At 38.7% G+C, this 21894-nt stretch overlaps 2 protein-coding genes across 2 annotated transcripts; one reads left to right on the forward strand and one right to left on the reverse strand.

Annotated features, from left to right (window-relative positions):
- Positions 1–4548: 4548 nt before the first annotated feature.
- Positions 4549–10681, reverse strand: hscb (HscB mitochondrial iron-sulfur cluster cochaperone). Its single transcript, XM_069682477.1, has 6 exons — positions 10227–10681; positions 10038–10134; positions 6727–6816; positions 6405–6549; positions 4862–4909; positions 4549–4709 (listed from the first exon to the last, which is right to left on the reverse strand). The coding sequence occupies exons 1-6, from the start codon at positions 10595–10597 to the stop codon at positions 4615–4617; spliced, it is 846 nt and encodes a 281-aa protein (XP_069538578.1). The 5' UTR covers positions 10598–10681; the 3' UTR covers positions 4549–4614.
- Positions 10682–11518: 837 nt separating this feature from the next.
- On the forward strand, positions 11519–21033 carry lrrc8ab (leucine rich repeat containing 8 VRAC subunit Ab). Its single transcript, XM_069682475.1, has 4 exons — positions 11519–11590; positions 12232–12357; positions 14752–16870; positions 17036–21033. The coding sequence occupies exons 3-4, from the start codon at positions 14759–14761 to the stop codon at positions 17309–17311; spliced, it is 2388 nt and encodes a 795-aa protein (XP_069538576.1). The 5' UTR covers positions 11519–11590; positions 12232–12357; positions 14752–14758; the 3' UTR covers positions 17312–21033.
- The last annotated feature ends 861 nt before the right edge of the window (positions 21034–21894 follow it).

The raw sequence follows: 21894 nt of genomic DNA on the forward strand, positions 1-21894 counted from the left end.
GAGGAGGAAAGAGCTCAGCTTCAGTGAGTCACCCTCCGCTGCTACAGACCTTTGTCAATCAGACCTTTCATTGGCTACTGTTTGCATACATATTTAAATCGTATAATGAGCGCTATAATAAAGAATCTTTCCATTAGGTTTCTGTCAAGAGAATTGTGATTGTGTGGCCCACCAACATTTCAGACTTAATGTGATTAAGAATATTATGATTAAGACATGGATCACAAGAACACATTAATCTTATTATGATATTTAAGTTGAGACCATATGGAGATGATTAATACTGAAATTACAGCGTGCGCTATTAGTCACGTCGTTGGAGGCTTATTTAGACACCTAATCTGGGTAGACATTTTCTAAGGTGAAGCTACAACATTTGCCCAATACGCCTACAATAACATGATTTTTCACAGGCACAACACGATGATATCCAGTCTTCATTAAATAAATCTGAATAGGTTTGCAAGATAACATCTATAACACAAAGGGAGGATTGACAGTATGAAAACTACCATACAAAATAAGCCGCACCTGTTGCACAATTCACATGAAATGAATTAGGTATTAAAGCATGTAGACAGACACATTACTACTTCCAAAGTGTTCATGTTAACACTGTTAAAGGCTTCACTTTCTTTCTTGACAAGAATATCAATACCAGACTCAAATCTATCCATGTTAGCTTAAATAGCATGTAGGCTAAAAAACAAGGACACACAGCTAGCTTGATTCTGTTTGAGGATAAGAAGGTTGCAAGAAAAAGTCCAGCTCATAACTCATTGTTTAATTGGATATTGTTGCTTTCACACTAAATGTTTTGTACCTAGATAAAACAAATGACAAAGAAAGTAGAGGTACGTTTGAGCTAATTTTGTTACCTTGGGACAGAGCACTGCTAGCTTTTTCACCTTGTTCCAGTCACTATTCTAAGCTGAGAACCAGTTACTAGCTGTTTCTGCATATTTAACAGACAGATATGAGAGTGATATCAATCTTATCAGCCTTTTTGATCAATGAATAAGTGTATCCCAAAATATCAAACTACTCTACAAACTAATATACCTAGTTGGAATTCTATTTACTGGGTGCTGAAGAGGTGTGGGGACAATTTAAGTTTAAGTTAATTTAAATTGCATGTAGACAACTGCATTATTACTTCCAAAGTGTTCATGTTAACACTGTTGAACGCTTCACTTTCACTATCTTGACAAGATCAATACCAGTTGAGCTACAGCCAGCAGGTTGTTAGCTTAGATAGCATGTAGGCAAAAAAAAAAAAAGGGGACACACAGCTAGCTTGGTTCTGTTTGAGGATAAGAAGGTGACAAGATAAAGTCCAGCACATAAATCATAATTTAACTGGATATTGTTGCTTTAAACTATATTTTTTGTACAGGTAAAACAAATAAAAGAAAGAGGTATGTTTGAGCTCACCTCATTACAGTCATTATGCTAAGCTAGGTTAACCAGTTACTAGCTGTTTCTGCATATTTAGCAGACAAACAGGAGAGTGGTATCAATCTTATCTGCCTTTCAAAAATACCGTGAATAAGCCTATTTCCAGAAATACCAAACTACTTTACAAACTAATATACCTAATTGGAATTCCTTCCAAAGTGTTAAGGATACCAGTGTTAAAAACTAATTTACTATCTTGCCAAGAGTACGACAAGAAAATCAATGCCAGTCTCATAACTGTCCACTAAATAAAGCTACAGCCAGCAGCTGAGACAGCATGTAGGCTGAAAACAAAGAGACAAAGCTAGCTTGATTCTGTTCAAAGGTAACAAGATTGACCGAGAGCAGTCACTGCACTCTGTAACAAGAAAAAGTCCAGCACAAAACCCAGTGTGAAACTGAAAAGTTGCTTCTACACCTCTTTTTTTTTTAAGTATAACCATTTAGATATAAATAAGAGGTGTTGCTAAGCTAAATTTGTTACCAGGGGACAGAGCCAGGCTAGCTAATTGCCCATTTTCAACATTTAAGCTGAGCTAAATGAACAAGCTGCTGGCTCTAGCTTCATATTTAGTGCAACAATACAAGCGTGGCATCAATCTTTGTCATGGAGACCTCAGTCTCCTTTGCCAGTCTGTAAAGAAACCACTTGAAAAAAATGTTGATATAAAGGCAGAGAGGAAGGTGCACATATCTCTCGCTCATTGATCAAGGTTTATTTTATGTTTGTGGATAAATGTGTAAATGTTAATATTATTTTTTTCATGAACTTTTTTTCTGTTTAAATAAAAGAAAAGTCAATATTTACTTTCATAATATGTATGTTTTGCATAGACCTGTTCTGAAGGTAAGTTTTGATTAGTATTTTTGCTCGTTGAACAACAGGTGAGGGGTGATTGAGTCCACCTGAAGCAACTTGGCACTGATTACAGAGCTTCAACCTGATTGGTACAAGGAAGCAGGTAACAGGGTATAAAAGGTGAGGGGAAACAGCAGACTGGTTGGCCTGTATTTGTCACTAAGGCTGTGAGGAGAGACAGTTTTCCTGTTATGATCCTTTTTCTTTTGTGTGGCTGGCCTAAAAAACTGATTCCTGGTTTTCCACCCTTTCCTCTCAAACTGCCTGTCGTCCACAAGTACAACAATCTTCTCAAATAATTCTCCCAAAAAGATGTAAAAAATCAAAATTAGTAGGTGTTTTTTTAGGAATCACATTCACAGTACAGGGTGATGTCTCTAAAGATACCTTCACAGCAGTGTGGTATATCTTTTGTCATTAGCGTAAAGGCTGACAACAAGGCGTCACAGCTAGCTGGGTTCTGTTTCGAGGATGGAAAAAGTCCAGAACATAAAACTGCAAATTGTTGCTTCAACACTTTGGAATTTTCCTGTGTTAAAATGAAGTATAAATTGAAAGTGTGCGCTAAATTTGTGTAAGCTAATTTGGTTTACTAAGGACTGAGCCATGCTAGCTTGTTGACCCCGTTTCCAGTCGTTATGCTAAGCAGAGCAAAACTGCTGCTGGCTGCATATTTAGTGGACAAATACGAGAGTGGTATTGTTCTTCTCATCACACGCATTAAAATAAATAGATTTTTCCCAAATGTCAAACTACTAGGCCAACTGCCACAACTAAGAGGAATTGTATTTACTGACTAACCGAGTAAACCACAAACAGTAAATGGAAATAAACAGACAACAGCAGCTGTAGATTGTGTAGTGTCCCTGGTCCTGACCTAACTCATTCCAGAAGCTGCATGGTGGTCCCGTATAGGCTACCTAGTTCATTTTGCCAAGCTTTCCCATCCAAGTCAATTTCACAGCCTGGCTGTAGTGGATTTCCCCCCCCTCTTTCGTCTCTTTCAAACTCAATTTCAAAGAGTTCTGGGAGACAGCAGTGGCCTCAGTGTTGGTCGATCACATTTTCTCATTAATCTAAAGGCTCCGTAGATGCCTTCCGATTACGACATGAATAATAAATAGGCCTGTTAGTCTCCTTGCGGGGGGAGAGGCCCTGTTTAATTCACTGTCTATCCATGTGTATTAGGGAAGCTGCTTCTCCACGGTTGAAAAACCCAAACAGCCTTAGACACATGACATTGTTGTTCGAGACTTAATAAACAACCAGTCAGGATGTGTTACACTTGGATGTTCAAGTGTGGCGCAAAATAACACTGCCAGTGTAAAACCCCTAATACACACAAAACGCATAAGGTTGTGATGCTTGTGTGTCTCACAGGACATTTTTCATGTGACATGTGATCTAATTGTTCGCTTTCTGCAATCAGATTAAGTGATAGTCTCCATATTTCAGTCTGATAAAAACCTGTATCAGTTTCTCTGATCATACGCCTTCATGTGAGCGGAGCTCCAATTTATCAAGTAATTATAGATTATGAATTTTTGTATCTATAACTTTAAAAATGTAATGACGGAAATTGATGAATTTAAAATCTGATGCCCCCATCAGTGTGCTGCAGGCAAAAATCCACAGGGTTAATGTACATCAATTTATGAGCTAGAAATTACACAGATCACACATCTTTGGCTCATCATGTAATTATCATTCAGTGGGGCCTTCTGATTATCATCTGCATTAAAGCTACATATGAAGCCAGCATAAATAATTCAATAGGCTGTCTCGCTCAATAATGGACTTCCTACTGGTCTCATATCCAGTTTGTACAACATGTACTGCTCCTCTGCATGACGAGTGTCAAGGTGTTATGTCTCCACCTAAAGGTAACCTGAGGAACTGAACGAGTCCCTCATGACAAATGTTGAACTGATAGGCAGGATAATCACATAAACACTCTGAGCAGCATTTTAATCAGAGCCTATTAAAGGTCTTTGTCATATTTAATGATACATTAGGTACAAGTGGATATGATTAGGGCTGTGAAATTCAAGAGGGATAGTGTATGCATCCGATTACACCCTCATTAATATACATCTTTTAATCAGAAAATACCAGATAAAGTACAAATCACAATTAATTCGGTTGTGTTTTATTCATTAGAAGAAAGTTTTATTATTCCACTTGAACAATACATTTACATAATTCTAAAACAAGAGTGAAATAATTTGTTCTTCAGTGCAAAACTTTGTAAAAGTACTTAAAAGGATCAAATAAAGTGACACTCTGTGGGGAAACATTTACATGAATTCAGAAAGTTTTTCCTTCACTTTCTCTTCAATGTTTGCATAATATTTCATTTGGGCAAGCAGTGCTTTGGCAGCGTGAAGCTCTCCTGATAAAAAAACAAAACAGAGAGAAGGTGCAGAGAGAAATTCAATCAATGACTCACTCAGCGACTTAAAGCTTCAGCATACATCACAAAACAAACAAAGGAACAAGTGGGAGGAACAGAGAGTGTTTCAGTGCAGCGTCTGCATATAATACCTTTAAGAAGGGCAGCGTCTATCAGCCCTATCAACTCTGCCAGTTTTCCTGCAAGTGAGGGGGAGACAAGTTCCAGTTCTGTACATGTTAACAAGACATGGGAAGTATGGTGCTTTTTATGTCCTGCAAACTCAACTGCGCCCTCGCCTCTGAGAGCAACTGCCTCATTTAAAGTAATACACCCAGGTTAGAAGACACCATCATTTAACACCATCTGCCACATGAATACAATGACAAATACACATCTTGTGTATATGTCATGCATCATTCATCGTTTTAAACCTTGTTGTGCACTGCATATCAATGGTGAATGAAGCTCCTTCTGTAAATCACTAGCTATAATAAGATATTCATTAAATCACACCAATCTGTGATACTACAAATGGTCTGCATCTCTCTGCATTAGCCGTCCAATGCATTACATTCAGTAATAACCTTTCCTTATAGAATGTATTAATCATACGCTGTAGAGTCCGTCACTAGTGTATAAAAAGGGTGAAAGTTGACACGTCTAAGTGGTCAGAAAAGAAAGGTTTAATATACCTGCAGCCCCCATTCACCATTGACAGCTTGATTTTCTTTGGTTCCACTGAAAGAAACTATTCTGAAGGAAATCTGACAAAGTAGCTGTTCTAATATTAAACTGGACCTGCTGTTACCATGGTAACCACGAGTGTCACCACATTAGCCAGGACTGAAATCTTAAGGATTACAACTTTAACCAACAAAATATAGCGTTCTCATCCAGTGAGCATTTCAGCCAAGCCAAGCATTTGTTTCTTATACTGCGTCTTTCAAATATTTTAGAGAACTGGACAATTAAATCTAGAAAACTAGTCCTAAATCTTAAAGGGCCAGTTCCCCGATTTTCAACCTCAGTCCTGTCATGCTATTACTGGGAGCTAATGCCATTATGGTAGAGAAAAATGCAATTCGGCTCTGTGCCTTTGGAGGACACTATCCGCTTCTCCCTGGAAAACCTTTGCCAGACTACATAAAACGTGTAATCTGGTGGAGGCCAGGGAGCTCGCTAAACTACACTTCCTCAATCTAGGACGCCCACCTCCGATGTCATGTCTCGTTCAAAATCGTCAGGTTTGAAATGTAGACAGCAGACTCGAAGTTTTTTATACACCGGAATATTCTTGTCTTATTTCAGGTTCTGTGCTGCTCTAAGCCATCGCCTGCTGCGATCAATGTCCTTGATGGGAAAACGGTAGTATTTCCTTTCAGAGGGAGGGGCGCAATGCACGCTGGGTGTTGTAGGAATGTAGAATGGGCCTAACCACGAGCAGTTTGTACAACTTTCTCCACAGCTATGGCGCCAATTTCAAATACTACTGCTTCTATCGATTACAGAGAACACCATCTTTGACTGACAGAGGCTTTTTCCAGGGGCGAACTGCTCCTTTAAGAGGCTGTATATGCGATTTCTCGCCACTAATTAAGGGGTTCATATACTCATCCTCCTGTGGTATTTTATGGTCAACAATCAGCTCAAATCACTCAACAAAACTCTCCCTCAATAAACAGATCTGTTTACCTTTAGTGTCTTGGCCTATCTTGTTTGCTTCTTCTGGAGTCCGTGCTTCATCGAGTGCTTCATTGATTTCCATTAGCTCCATCAGGAACTCAGAATCCGCCCCCGAGTCTGTGCCCTCTTCTATATGCATGCCCTGCAGCTCCAGCTGAAACATAGGATGGGGCTCATCAGATCAACTGCTCCTTTAAATGCATGTCACTACTCTAGACTGTCAGACGGAGAAGTTGTTTCTGTAGAACAGGCGATCACACAGACTGAGCTTGCAGTTATAAAAAAAAAATAAACTGCTCATTGGAAGTTAAGTCAGGGATTTCAAACTCACCATATAAAGACCACGACTCAAAGGCTTAAGCAGCGTCTTGTACGCTTTGTTCACAAGAGCCGACTGGATTTCTGAAAACTCCTGTTCTTTCTGCAAAAGAGAGTTTGTTAAGTTTGCTTCTATTTATGGAAACGTCGGTCCATATTCATTCATTCAAAAGGAGAGAACATGCATTAGTTAGATTTTTAGCTAACAAGCTGTGCATTTGAAGCAAACGAATATTTACATTACACAAAGTCACTCTTAAACTGTCAGGAAGGGGAGTAAGATCTGAGATATCCTCATTGAGATATCTGTCATTTTTTAACAACAAATCCTTTGTGATACTGACAATTAGGTGCATGACATACAGCATCTCTTTTGTAGTCGAGCAGTTTGGGATCCTTCAAGGGCTGCAGGTGTAAGTTTGACACGACAGATGTGTGGAAACAAGCCGGGGAGGAAAAAATCTTGGAAATGGTTGGCAGATCCGAGTACATTTTGCAGCTATCAGGTCTGTCAGCTCTTGTGAAAATCAATAGCTTGAGCCCTGGCCCATGGGCCCTGCGTGTGGAGCTGTTTCTGTAATAACAACCATAGCTGTAGGTGGCTGCATTGTAGCCTTGTATAAGTAATGAGTTTTCTATATATGATGAAGACCCCTGAGGCTGCAGGATGTCTAATTAAGAACAAATGGCCAGAGGTGCTGATAAATAAAACAGAGCCTGTACAATATTGGATGGGTTGTATGTGAAGGAATCATTTAGTGCTCCGCTCGTCTCTCACTTTCTGCTCGATGAGTTTGTTGTCACATCATGAAAACATTCTGCAATGTGCTTTTCCACCTGAGCGTACAGAGTAAATTAAATCCGTAACAACGCGCCTCCGCTCCTATTTGTACTCATAATGCTTATACTTCTAAATTGCTGCGCTATTTTTTAATGATCCACGGGGGGGAACCGGGATAATGTGAAACTTCTGTCAACTGTCTGTAAAATAACCTAAAAACACATTCCACTCTTAAATGCTCAGATGCACTGGGATATGTCTTAACTCTGTATGTGATATTATTAAAGTTATTAAAAGTTTTAATGTAAAATCCAGTTCTACATTCTCATCAGCCTAACTGTGCTTTGGGCTGATGGGGTTGAAGTACTTCAGATGTAGAGTTGTATGTCTGCATTTAATAGATTACATTCTACAGAGTTCTTTATAAACATCCTGACTTTTAGTGCCTAGAATAGATAAAACACTGCATCTTACATTTGTCTCCAAACCCTCTCTGCACGGTATACACCCATGTCTTGAAAATCCAGTTTATAAAACAGGCTTTTTTGTTATATAATTGCAGACTCATCGCCCAACACAAATAACCCTACATAATACATCACTATGCCATTTTGGTGGATACTTTATCTGCTCCCTCAGAGCAACAGGAGACATTATGAAACAGTTTCCACAGTACTCCTTCCAACCTTTATGTTTAAAATCAGTGGAGTGACTCTTTAAAATTACAGTTTAGTTCAGTCGCTTCTCTTGTGTCAGCTTATGTCACTAATATGGAACGCTTCTTTGTGCAGCTTACACTCTGAGATAGCTGCAGTTCACACAAATCTACAGTATATTTGTCTTAGGCTGAAATGATTTGTCGTTGAAGTGACTGGTCACCCACCAGGAAGTTAATCAGCAACAACTTTGACAATAGTTTCACAATAACAGTCAAACAGACAACCACTGTTGGCTCCAGCTCCTAAAATGTGAGGAATTTATATTTTTCCATTTTACATGATAGCAAATAAGATATTTTAGGATTCAGACTGTTTAAATGACATATTTGTGCATTTTTAATTTTTTGCTTCCCTTTTACAAACCATATGATAAAAGACCAACCAAGAAACTAATCTGAAGATGAACTGACAATGGAGCTACTAAAACTTACTTTGCCCCAATATGCTTTAAAGTCAAAATTTGGATTTCAGCTTTAACTGTATTTTATTATTTCTCCCTTTAAACATACTATTATTCTAATATTCTTTTGACTAACATGGAGCGCATATCTGGTTTCTTTGCCTTTCTTTATGATTTCCCTGTGATGTCATAGTAGGACTTTGGAAAAGCACTGGTGTAATAAATCAATCAATGACTGTATATAGAGATGGACGACGCGTCTCCATCTCCTCTCATTGTACAAAATGGATGCCAAAATAGCTCCCATGATAGGTGCTGCCATCTTGCAATGGTGACGTTATTTGGAACCAGAGTTGTGCAGTAGAGATCGGGGGGTGGTCATAGCCGCTTCTGCTAACCAAAACACACACTTAACTTACAGAAAAAAACAGAAAGGATCCCAACAGCAGAACAGCTTCTTGTGTTGGTCTGAGGTTAACGTTTACAGATATGTAAACTTCAATGACTGTAGTGATTGTTTTAGTTACGTCTCTTCTCACTGTTCCTCCTCCACTCTGCTAATCCAGAACAGATCAGCTGCAGGAGCTGTATTTGTCAACAGAGCTGTCAATCATCCTTTTTACAGCATCAAATAACTAATTAAAAAGAAAACACTTGGACCTAAATCAGCATGACGGGAACTAGCTAGCTAACTAGCTATAATAACAGAAACCATGTTGTATTTTGATTTTGTAGTTTGACTCATGTCCCATCTGTTAACATGGAGGAGGCGGGCTTTATGACCTATACTGCAGCCAGTCGGCAGGGGGCGATAGAGATGTTTTGGCTTCACTTTTAGGAAGCTGTCATGTCGTCTTTTCATGTCATCTTTTTATACAGTCTATGTTAATAATATGTTAATATTGTGTAAGGTGGCTTTCTTGAATTACCACCTTAATAAGCAGTCATTAATATATCTACGTCTTTTCTGATACGGGTTAAAGTATTAATAATTCTTCAATTTGGAAAGCGTAAAAGCAATAGTATAAAGTATTCCAAAGATTATAATCATTATTATTATACAATTTACTGCTATATTTCCACATGTTGAAACTTTCCTTTTGTCACCCTTCCCTTCTTTCTTAAAACTACTTCCATCTTCTGAGTTATGAGCATTTGATTCCTCGGATTTGCTTGCCTTGACCTCGTTTCCTTGGCTGCTTCATGTGGGGAAATCTTCCTTTCTTTTCAACTTTGCCCAGAGTTATTCCCTCAGTCTAATCACAATGAATCATACTTACAAAACAAAAAAGCACAGTCAAGTGGCGTCAAAAGGACACAGGGTCAAACCTAATTTCCTGTGTACTAACAGATAGGACAGCCTCAGCTGACTTATAAACCCTGTTACTTAACTGATCTTTTAGCCCCTTACATCCCTTGCCTACCACAGATTTCTGGCTGAAGTTGTCTGGATGGAGAGACCGCTGGAGCTGCAGGTATCTTTTCTGCAGCTTTTGTGTGTCCAGTGTGAATGTGTAGTCACTGAAAAAGGCGACACAGGCTGGTATGAAATGCATGGTCACAAACTAGTGACTTAACAAAGGAAATGTTCATGAGTGAGATAAGATGCTTACCAATCCATGATTTTAAAGTAGGATATCCCTTCTTCAGGGGGCTGGACTACTTTACATGACATGCAGAAGAATGCAGGTGACTTCTCAAGAGGCTCTTTGCATCTCCAGCAGTTCAGTTTAACTTGACTTGCACAGTAATTCCTGTGTGAGCTTACTGGATTTATGTAACATTTGAGCTTTCTTTCTTTCTCCAGTGCTCTGCAGTTCGTGTTCCTGTGTTGTAATGTGTCCTTCCAGTCGAAGCTGTTAGTCATACAATGAGCTGAACATGTAACAGCTTTATAAACAGCCTGTCCTCTCCTCGTTAGCCAGTCAGGGTGCAGTAAAGCCCGGGATGAGCACACAATCCGCAAAGAGTTCAACGCCAACATTTCCGAAATTAAAAAACACAATTTGATGCTGTTGTGTAATCAGTCAAAACATAATCTTCTCCTAACAGTCAAAACATGGACAGCTCTCTTCCAGGAAGGGAGAGGAAGAGCGTTCTTCTTCTTCTTCTCTTTACAAACAACTTTATGGTGCATTACCGCCACCAACTGGTATGGAGTGTGGATTGGGTTTTTACAGGCCAATAACTATTTTAAAAATATAAATAAAATAAAAAACAACAATAATAATCATAATATCTCTTTCAGAGTAATCCTTTTTAGATACTGTAACAAAATATATAACATTTATCCTTTCCTTTGTAAACTGTCATATCTCGTCTTACTTTCCTTCAGTCTCATTACCAATAACCTTTTCTCAGCCTCATACTCATTACAATTGGAATCATATTGGAGAATAAGAAAACTGAATTTCTGTTACCTTTTTTAAAGGTAATTTTTTTAAATCTATAAATGTAAGTGTATGAAGACTCAACCCTTATTGGTGGTTTTTGATGAGAGAACTAGCACTGTACAGCAGATCAGTGAAGTATATGAAAAAGAAAAATGCAGACAAACTACTAAACATTATTGATGCCTTAAAGTTATTAGAAGAGACCCCATAGCTATCTTATTATTATTATTTATCTTTTTATTTGTCTTTTTATTCGGTTACAATTTTGTTTACATTGTTTGCTCCGTTGGTCTACTACTGATGTTGTTTCACTTGCCATATATTGCTGTACAATTTCTAAATAAATCTTCAAAATAAAAATAAAATAAATCTTTCCTTCTGGAGAGGGAGAGCGTTCTTCTTCTACGTCTTTTAAAAGCACCACGCTGCCCCCGTCGCTCTGGCGGTGTAAACAATGAACTGTCCCGATGGTACTGGGAAAAACAACAGCTAGCAAGCTGAGCTGCTAGCGACAGTGAACTCAATTTGTTAGCAACTATTTATATAAAAGTAGCGTTGGATTTGATCGAAGCACGACAGACGTAGTAAGTTGAACATAATAGCAGTTAAAATACATCTTATCAGTGTATCTCTGTCATATTAACTTTAGTATTTGCTAGGATATAAACTTCCAATGACATAGAAAGCCGATAGTCAATATGGGACTAGCTAGGTTAGCTCACATGCTAATGGTAGCCTAGCTTAGTTCGGTAACGTGTTTTCACAGGAAAAATGTTGTCGTTTTTTTTAGTCGGCGCCGTTAAGTACATTTCTACCATATACCAGTCCACTACCTCAAAGATAGGGTGTCGCTGTATTTAGTAGTATACAATAAATAAACACCCAGCTTTAACTTTCTGTTGAGAAGCGCTTGCTCAGATGACAAAGACATCCCATGCTAACGATACGAGCAGTGACTGATGGATAGTCGGAACATCCATATAAATTACCGTATGTCTCTGACAACACATATATCCTATCTATCACGATACACACTTTTCAATTCAAGAAACGACCCTTAAAGGCACAAATCGTTTATTAAGTACTGCAGTTTACACATAACTTAGTAATTAGTCATTAATACGATTGCAGATAACTTTCTTGACGCTATTTACTAAAATATGTTATTCTCCACTATGCTTGAAACTAGATAAACCACATTTCCGTCTTCCAATGTATCTTTCAGGTCTTCTATTAAACCCCGTGGCGATGAGGGAGGCAATGGTCCATGAAGAGTTTTGGATACACACAGAGTGGCTTGTCCACCAAGGACATCATCAAGCACTGGAGCACAGATAACACCTCCAAACTAGTTAGTATCTTATTTACTGTATATGCTGGTTGCTACCCAAACCAGACAACAGCACTGGAATAGATGTTATGTTTGCTAAAGTTCCTCTGAACTGGGGCCAGCCTAAATATGCCTATTTGGCTAAGGATCAGACTAGGCGTCTGCTCTCTTCGCCTTTATAGTTTCCTAACAAAGTACAAGCTGTGATGAATGCCAACTCCAGACTCTTGTTGTGTATGTGTAGGTGTGTGTTGTTGGGAGCGGTGGGGTTGCAAAAGGTGACAGTAGAGTATTCCAGAGAGACACTGGTTGGAGACAGCAGCCTCTGTAAGGTAAACAGGATCTCCTCCTGAAGGTCGCGGGAGGTGCTTCTCAAGGCCCCCACAGACAATACTCTGGGTATTATTAACGGAAATGGCTAAGAATAGAGAGGAGGAGAGCAAGGTGGCTCCTCTGGCGCTTGTGTTGTTTGGGTTAAACAAGCCAAAACGGAACATCATCTTTAGAAGAGTGACTCCTCAAGCTTACATGCTGGGTGTGTCACACTCACTAAAGGCAGGAGGTTGATATGGAGGGTTTTTTCTGGCTCTGGTGTACAGCAAGGCAAAGGAATAGTTGTGGATCACGTTTTGCTGTTTTATTTTATGGAGTTATTGTGCTATTGTGCTTGGATTTGTAAGTAAGAACATTTTTCAGAATACATTCAGAGAATTTTAATACTGACACATGAATTATGCTGTTTTTTTCTCATTGAGTTATATATTCTACCAACAACTCGGATGAATAATGTAACTGTGTCTTGCTGCTTGCATGCCTAATGCAGATATGATGTTTGGTCAGATACATAAGATTTATTCCCAATTGGGGTGGTCAAGACAGATACAGTCCTATCTCATTTCACAATCTTAATTTGATAGTCTTGCTCATTAATTTGCAACAGTGCTCATTTAGCCTAATGTAACAAGCAATATCAAAGGGATTGATGCTGTGGTAGTAACTGTTTTGCAAAATCTCTGATGGTTGACAGTTTTATGATGTCTCAAAGTATTTACAATTATATCCCTCAACTCCTAAGTAGTGACGCATATATGCAATACCCTGGATCTGTATCAGTATTTCCAGTAGTGATGAGCACTTAAAGTTCTTTGTTCCAGATGTGTTCTCTGGCTCAACAAACACCGTCAGCTCACAGGAGCCTTCTCCTTCATCATAGCCGAACAGGAGCCACCTCCAGCTGCTATTCTTCTCTGCCCTGGTGGCATTACAGCAGCAATTCTAACACTGCTAACAAATTATACACGGAGAGAATGCCTGGTATCTGTCTCTGCTGTAATTAGTTAGTTGTTTTATGATAACACAGTAATTTAGTTTAAGTTGTTGAAATACTTTCCAACATCATCCTTTTGCCTGAAGGTTGCCATTCTGCCTGTCAGGTTAAATCGAGAGATGTCTGACTGATGTCACTGAAGGTGAATCATTTTTGCCATGAAACTGTTGACAGATATAAATTAAATCGCTGCATCCTGTGCAGTCCTGTCCAGAATATTAAACAAGTATTTATGTTTATTGTTACTTTGTATTTATCACCGTTAATATGTAACATATTGTTTTACAGGTTTGTAATCTAATGTTATTGATTTATTACAGCATCACAGTACTTTCTTATACAGTTTGACGCTAAGTGCATGTTTGATCATCAGAATCACAAGAGAGAAAGTTTCATCAGTGCATCCCTGCTAATTACAGTGCCCCCCTTCCCCAAACAAATTCAGGCGCATAGATTTTTCTTGATTAAGCCAATCATGAATAATTGTTCCATTAATGTACCCATTCATTATATTTATAGCCTGCATACACTTTCAAGGCAGCTGTCTCATTGCCTGTGAGATATTTGTGTTTTTTTTATTTCTTCATGGGGGCAAGCCATTAATCCTTCTCAACAATTTTGTTGGGACCAAATTAAAATGCCGACAAAATATGTAATTAATGCTTTATTGATGGTTGGTTTGCCATTTTGCAAAAACATTTGAAACGCCATTTTCAGAATGACAGCCTTTTTGAAAGCTAGATTAATTGTGTCAGTTTAACAATTGTTAAATCAATAACAAGCTAGCCCACTCAGTTAAGTCAATCAGGCAATTCTTTGTCTCAACAAGCAGGAATTGCTATTTCATTACTCCTGGCAGCCTTCAAATTAACCGTCTGCAATGTTCTGATGGATGACCTTGTTAGTTAGCATTGTAGTATTGATTTGTGGTTGTGTTGTGGTTCAGGTAAAGGCTGTCCAGGCACTGAAGAGGAGACCTTTTGATTTTGTACACAGTCATATCTGTACGGTTTTGATGTTCGACAAAGGTGTATAACTCTGTATAAAACTATTTACAATTTAAATTGTCATCCTTTTTAATTCCACAGATAAATCATGATCCCAATCACTGAGCTGCGGTACTTTGTGGACACACAACCAGCCTACCGCATCCTGAAACCATGGTGGGATGTGTTCACCGACTACATCTCCATTGTCATGCTTATGATTTCTGTCTTTGGAGGGACGCTGCAGGTCACCCAGGACAAGATGATCTGCCTGCCCTGCAAATGGGTGGTCAATCAGACCTGCAGGAAGAACTTAAATTCTACCCCCTCCACATCTGTATTCTTGGAGCCTAAAGGGATCCAGTATGATCTGGACCGCCACCAGTATAACTATGTGGATGCTGTGTGCTATGAAAACAGATTGCACTGGTTTGCCAAGTATTTTCCTTACCTGGTATTACTTCACACCCTCATTTTCCTAGCTTGTAGCAACTTTTGGTTTAAGTTCCCACGGACTAGTTCCAAACTAGAGCACTTTGTATCCATCCTGCTGAAATGCTTTGACTCCCCATGGACAACTAGGGCACTGTCAGAGACTGTGGTCGAAGAGAGTGACCCGAAACCAATGAAAATGAACGGCTCAATGGACCACAAAGAGTCTGTGATCAGTGAGGACGTTGAAGCAAGTGTTCCTATGCTCCAAAGGACAAAGACGCGCTTTGAGCAGGGCATTGTAGATAGAACAGAAACAGGAGTTTTGGACAAGAAAGAGGGTGAACAAGCTAAAGCCCTGTTTGAAAAAGTAAAGAAGTTCCGTATACACGTTGAAGAAGGAGACATCGTGTACAGACTCTACATCCGCCAGACTATCATTAAAGTCATCAAGTTTATTTTGATAATCTGCTATACAGGGTATTATGTGCATGATATTAAATTCAGTGTCGACTGTTCAGTAAATATAGAGAGCCTCACAGGTTACAGCGTGTACCGTTGTGCCCACCCACTGGCTACACTTTTTAAAATCTTAGCCTGTTTCTACATTAGCTTAGTTGTAGTGTATGGTCTGATATGCATGTACACACTGTGCTGGATGCTGCGGCGCTCTCTAAAGAAGTACTCCTTTGAGTCGATTCGGGAAGAGAGCAGCTACAGCGACATACCAGATGTAAAGAATGACTTTGCGTTCATGATGCACATGATCGATCAGTATGATCCTCTGTATTCTAAACGCTTCGCCGTGTTCTTATCTGAAGTTAGCGAAAATAAGTTGAGGCAGCTCAACCTCAACAACGAGTGGACGCTGGACAAGCTGAGGCAGAGGATTACAAAGAACTCTCAGGAGAAGTTGGAGTTGCACCTTTTCATGCTAAGTGGCATTCCAGACACAGTGTTTGACTTGATGGAGCTGGAGGTTCTCAAACTGGAGCTTATTCCTGATGTCACCATCCCGCCGATCATTGCCCAGCTGGTCAACCTGAGAGAGATGTGGCTCTACCACACACCAGCCAAAATCGAAGCTCCTGCATTGGCCTTCTTGCGTGAGAACTTGAAGTCTCTGCACATAAAGTTTACCGACATCAAAGAGATTCCTTTGTGGATCTACAGTTTGAAGAATCTTAGTGAGCTCCATCTGACAGGAAATCTCAGTGCAGAGAACAACCGTTACATTGTCATTGATGGGCTACGGGAGCTCAAGAGGCTCAAAGTTCTTCGCCTGAAGAGCAACCTCACAAAGCTACCTCAGGTGGTGACAGATGTGGGCATGCACCTCCAGAAGCTGTCCATCAACAACGAAGGCACCAAGCTGATGGTGCTCAACAGCCTGAAGAAGATGGTGAACCTGACCGAACTGGAGCTCATTCGCTGTGATCTAGAGCGCATACCGCACTCCATCTTCAGCTTGCACAACTTGCAGGAGATTGATCTGAAGGACAACAACCTGAAGACCATCGAGGAGATCATCAGCTTCCAGCACCTTCATCGACTGGTCTGCCTTAAGCTCTGGTACAACCAGATTGCCTATATTCCCATCCAGATTGGCACGCTGACCAACCTGGAGAAACTGTACCTGAACAGGAACAAGATTGAGAAGATGCCCAGTCAGTTGTTTTATTGCCGCAAGCTGCGCTTCCTGGACCTGAGCCATAACAACCTTACCTATATCCCATCAGACATTGGTGTCCTCCAGAATCTTCAATACCTGGCAGTGACAGCCAACAGGGTAAGAACTAGAAAATCACTGTTTTCCAGCCCTTTTTATCGATGTTGATGGTACACTGTAATTTTAATCCTTTACTGTTTGCCTGCAACAGATTGTCTGCTGCTAAAATATTTATCTCTGTCTGTTTGTTTCCCATCACAACCCCCTCCCTACCTGGAAATATAGATTGAGAGTCTACCCAATGAGCTGTTCCAGTGTAAGAAGCTTCGCACTTTGAACTTGGGCAACAATTGCCTGCAGTCTCTGCCATCGCGGTTTGGAGAACTGACCGCGCTGACACAGCTGGAACTGAGAGGAAACCGTCTGGAGTGTCTGCCCGTGGAGCTGGGCGAGTGCCGACAGCTGAAGAGAACTGGTCTTGTAGTTGAAGAGGACCTTTTCAACACCCTGCCCACAGAGGTCAAGGAACAGTTGTGGAAAGTTGACAAAGAGCAGGCTTGAGCGGGTCTGTGGCTGTGAGTGAAAACAGATACTGACTAGCTGCGCCCTGACACTGGAGGAACGCCTGAACTGTCCCAGAGGGCTTGTTGAAGCAGACAGGAGTCCTGCTGCAGTGTACTGCCAGTAAGGTTGGGTATCAAGAACTGAGAAGCAAAACACTGATAGCTTCAGGTCTTTCCCTTAATTCTTAATGGTGTATTTAATTCTCAGGCCATCCAATTATAACCCAGTAATGATGCTTTTGCAATAATGTAGCAGCAATCATTGTTTTCTGTGTATGCATTGTCAAACTGCAGCCTTATTTAAGATGTGGCAAATTTCCAATCCCATCATAATTATTGTCCTGACAGGACAGTCTGGTTATCTGCTTAATTTTCCCTAAGAAAAAAAGAAAGTGACAGTCATAATGTTTAATATATTATCGTCTGATTGTTGCATATTACATTTCAACTATATATTCATAGATTGTTTGTTCTCTGTGTATATATGGTGGAAGGGAGAGGCTCACCAAGAAGGCTGTTAGTAGGAGAAGTACCGTAGAGGCCGAGGATTTGTCTTTGGTTGGCCTGAGATTACAACATGTGGAATTAGACTACACAGTGCGGCCCTTACATGGAGCAAGTTTGGCAAAGTGAAGAGGTTGATGGCCTCTATCTGGGGGAAGATTTTTTATAGTGTTTGACTTCTGGAAAAGCAATTACTCAACAAAATGCTACCCAGTGGAAAAGTATAACAAAACATCACCCCAGTACAAATACATTAGTGGAGCATCTTATCTGCTCGCAGATACCCAACCTTTACTGCCAGTATACTTGTCAGTGGGAATTAAACAAAATCTTTTCTATGGCCATGCTGCATCCACATTGTTTGTTTGTACTAAATTGCACAAAACAAAATGAACAAATATGGGGAAATGCTGAAAATGTTTTGAATGAGAGAAGTCATGTCCACAGCAAATGAATTAACAATAATTTCACACAGGATAACACTATATTAACATTGACATGGAGCCTCATAATATTGTTAATATGTCTGAAACTAATATAGACCTTACCCAAGACACTAAGTTAGGTTGTTACCCTTCCTGTGGTGAATATGAAGTAAGCGCTGGTCCGTGTGTATGCCCTGATACTGGAGTTTAATTGTCTGAAAATAACAAGTAAAGAACAAGATGTCTTTTATGTCAGGTTTCATGAGCAAACTTAATTTAAAATTAATTTCTGGTTTTTTTTTATTGTGATGTTTCAACCCTAGACAATAGGATATTATGAGATCACAGCCATCTTTAACTTAAAACTAATTAGATTGCAATATTAGTTTCATTCAGGTTAATATTAAATTTTAATCTTTTTTTGTGAAAATCAATGCAATAAGGTCCAAAATGGCCATATCTGTAACTTCATAGGAGTAAAATAGAAATTTTAGCTTTAAAAAAGCTACATTTCACTTTCAGAAAAAAAGAAGTAATTCCCTAAAATTCAGATGTCAGTGGAAAAAAAAGATACAAGGGCATTTTTGCAAAGAGCCATCGTTTTCAGGTCAGTTGCCTTAACTTTGATTCACTCCTGCTGTGTTGTGTCTGTAATTTCATTGGTGCATCTTCAACGTTCAAAACAAATGATCACGCTTTGATTCAGATAATTGTCTTTAAAGGTGCACTAGACTACTATTGTATGTTTGATTACATTACTTCCTGTGGACGTTTCACAAGTGACCATACTTGACACAAGTAATTAATTTGGGCAAATGAGAGATAGATGCATTCAGTTCTTTTCTGCTGTAGCATCACGCTGTTACATTGGCTGTGCTGTCAATGTCAAGTGTTATTTTTAAAGGTGTAATTTAGTAGTGAGATTTTGGTTTGGGGAATGAAAATGAGGTTTTGTTTGTTTGTTTTGTGATGGGTTTTTTGTTCATGTGCGTTTTTTGGGGGGCAGATTAATTCACCTATTATCAAAACACATTCATTCAAGGCAAATATAAAAAGAAAAAAGAAATCCTATAAAAAATATGTTTAGTTGCAATAATTTTGTGAGAAATTTGAGTTTCTGTCATATTTTATTACAATTTTGACCCTATTTTCTCATAATTGTGGGAGATATTTTTATCCTTATTTATTTCATAACTAGTTTATTTTTTCCGGTTGTTTATTGGCCTCCATACTTTTCAGTTCAGGCCATTTTTTTTTTCTCTGGTTGTGTTCATTTGTTTACTACTTTTTGCCTGGCAGTGACTTTTTCTGCACTTGTGTTTTGCCACAGTAAGCAGCACGGTGCTTAAAAAAATGTGATATTCAAGATCAATGCACAGCTCTGATTCAGCACAACACACAATGGGGGTCCTTGTGTTTTCCCCAGAAAGAGAATATTAGTTTTAATAAACATGAGTGCAAAGAAAGCTTGGACAGTAGCAATATACACTCCAGTAACTGGGTTAAAAAGAATAGGAATAGTTTATGCTAAGTACATTGATTTCAGAAACATGTTTAACTATGCTATAATGTGCAATATTGCCTTTGTTTAAACTATGTAAAGGTTCACAGTGCTGTCGTTTTTCCTAATGTGCATGGGCATTTTTTTCCTCACTTTGATTTCACTTAGATGATGGGGAGACATTTCAGTAAGGTAGATGAAAGGAGGTTTTTGGTCCTAGAGAATGCTTTTGCACTATAGCGCCTCTCCAACAAGATGCACGTAGGTAAATGAAAGTAATGATCAATGTGTTCGACAAATGTTTTGTTTGTTTTCAAGTATGGGAAGGTTCAATTAAATGACTGCCAGCTATGAGATTAAATGTGTTTTGGAACTACCCACAGAAAAACTAATTCACCTTTACGTTCTAACTTGAGCATTTTAAATGACACCAAGAACACCTCAGCAATACAGCACCGATTAAGACAATCAACTATTCTAATTAAGAGAAATAACCTCGTGTCAAATGTAAAGTGTTGCAGTGAGCACTGCGATTAGATAGTACATTAAACCATTGTGTAGGTTGCTAGCAAAGTGGTATGAGTAACAAGTTACGCTTTTTGTTTCAGTTATATTTAATCCTTTTGTTTTCCCTAATTTTTCATCATTTGACAGCTATTAGAATTATTAAACTATAACTAAATTTCTCAGGAAAACCAGCTAGTACTCACTTTTTTTTATGAGTTCATTGCCTATTTTTATTACATCTGGTATTTTTTATTAATTTAAACAGTTTTATACAGTTACAATTTTATATGCATTTCTATACATTCTTTTCTAGTTTGGTGTATTTAATATTGGCTGCTGGTTAAAAACAAAATGTGTTTGTTTTTAAAGAAACCACTTGGTTTAACCTTGATTCAGCGTTTTTTTTGTCACTGACCATGTGTAAATTAAGCTGTATTATGTCCTAATTCATGTCTTGATTGTGATTAGCACAGAAAGTGTGTGGATGAGTGTTATCCATGTGTATGTATGTTGGCATGTAAGACTGGCCCCTAATGTTCATCTTTGTTGTTTTCCCCATTTAAATCATTGTTTAGGGGTACAAAATGTTATTTTTTAAGTGTTTCTCAACTCTAATCCAATCATGTACTAATTTGACCTCATAAAGTGTTTAGTTACCAAAACTTTTCCATTAATAAGGAACTCATCTGTATTAAAATGAACCATGTGACAGTATTATGTTTGAACATGTGTCCCATCCTCTCCTGCACACCACCCACTAGAGATAAATTTAAATAAACTTGGTCAACCAAATTTGTCTCGGTTTCTGTTGGGTTATTGTTGTGAATTAATCAGTTCTCTGTTGTATTTTTGTGTTGGGTAAATAATATGTTTACTGATCAGGTACCATATGAACGGTGCATATATCATTTGATGAACATTTAATTGCTCAAGCAGGCAAGCCAATGCTCGTCTGGTTATAGGACCGTCTCTGTTAACACCAAACCACATGTGCAAGTCTTTGTTGTCAGAATCAGAATCAGCTTTATTGGCCAAGTATGTGGCACATACAAGGAATTTGACTCCGTGTTGTGTGTGCTCAATGTACAAACACGCATACTAAACAGACATACTAAATTTAAAAACAAAGGATAGGTTAGACAAGGTAACACAGACTGTGAAGGTTAATAAGGCCCCCAGAGCAACTTTATCCACCTATATTAACAGCAAGTGTCACCTCTCTTCATAGACTGACTGAACCAAGCTGAGCTAAATCATAATACATACCTTAATTATTATTACAGTGTAATAACCACAAATGTAAAGGCCTAATTCAGTTTTATTTTGAGACTAAAACTAACAGTGAAAAAATAATTTTGTTGACTGGAATAAAAATAAAAACTACAATAAAAAAACAAAAACTACAATAAACAACGCAACACGAACTAAAGCTAAAAAGAATTGCTGGTAAAATCAGCTTAGTTTTCCTTTCCCCCCTCGATTCACACTGTGTTTGCTGTACCCCTTCTTGAAAGACACTGGCCTAATAAAAAGGCCTAGTGAAAATCATATTTGATGTCATGCATCGTTTCATAATACCCTTTTCAGCCTCTTTAAAGGCTTTCCTCTTAATACCTGAAAAACTAAAACTAACACGAAAACTAC

Source organism: Semicossyphus pulcher, unplaced genomic scaffold (genome assembly GCF_022749685.1).
Source record: "Semicossyphus pulcher isolate SPU_LCO1_2020_fin unplaced genomic scaffold, fSemPul1.0.p SCAF_6, whole genome shotgun sequence".
Lineage (NCBI taxonomy): Eukaryota > Metazoa > Chordata > Actinopteri > Labriformes > Labridae > Semicossyphus > Semicossyphus pulcher.

Excerpts from the sequence above, each read along its gene's own strand:
- hscb (XM_069682477.1), bottom strand. The coding sequence starts at position 10,597 with ATGTTGGCGTTGAACTCTTTGCGGATTGTGTGCTCATCCCGGGCTTTA. Across the intron at positions 6,817-10,037 it reads ACTTCAGCCAGAAATCTGTG|AAAGAACAGGAGTTTTCAGA; the intron begins GTAGGCAAGGGA and ends TCTCTTTTGCAG. Across the intron at positions 4,710-4,861 it reads AGACGCTGCCCTTCTTAAAG|GAGAGCTTCACGCTGCCAAA; the intron begins GTATTATATGCA and ends TTTTTTTATCAG.
- lrrc8ab (XM_069682475.1), top strand. The coding sequence starts at position 14,759 with ATGATCCCAATCACTGAGCTGCGGTACTTTGTGGACACACAACCAGCC. Across the intron at positions 16,871-17,035 it reads TGGCAGTGACAGCCAACAGG|ATTGAGAGTCTACCCAATGA; the intron begins GTAAGAACTAGA and ends CTGGAAATATAG.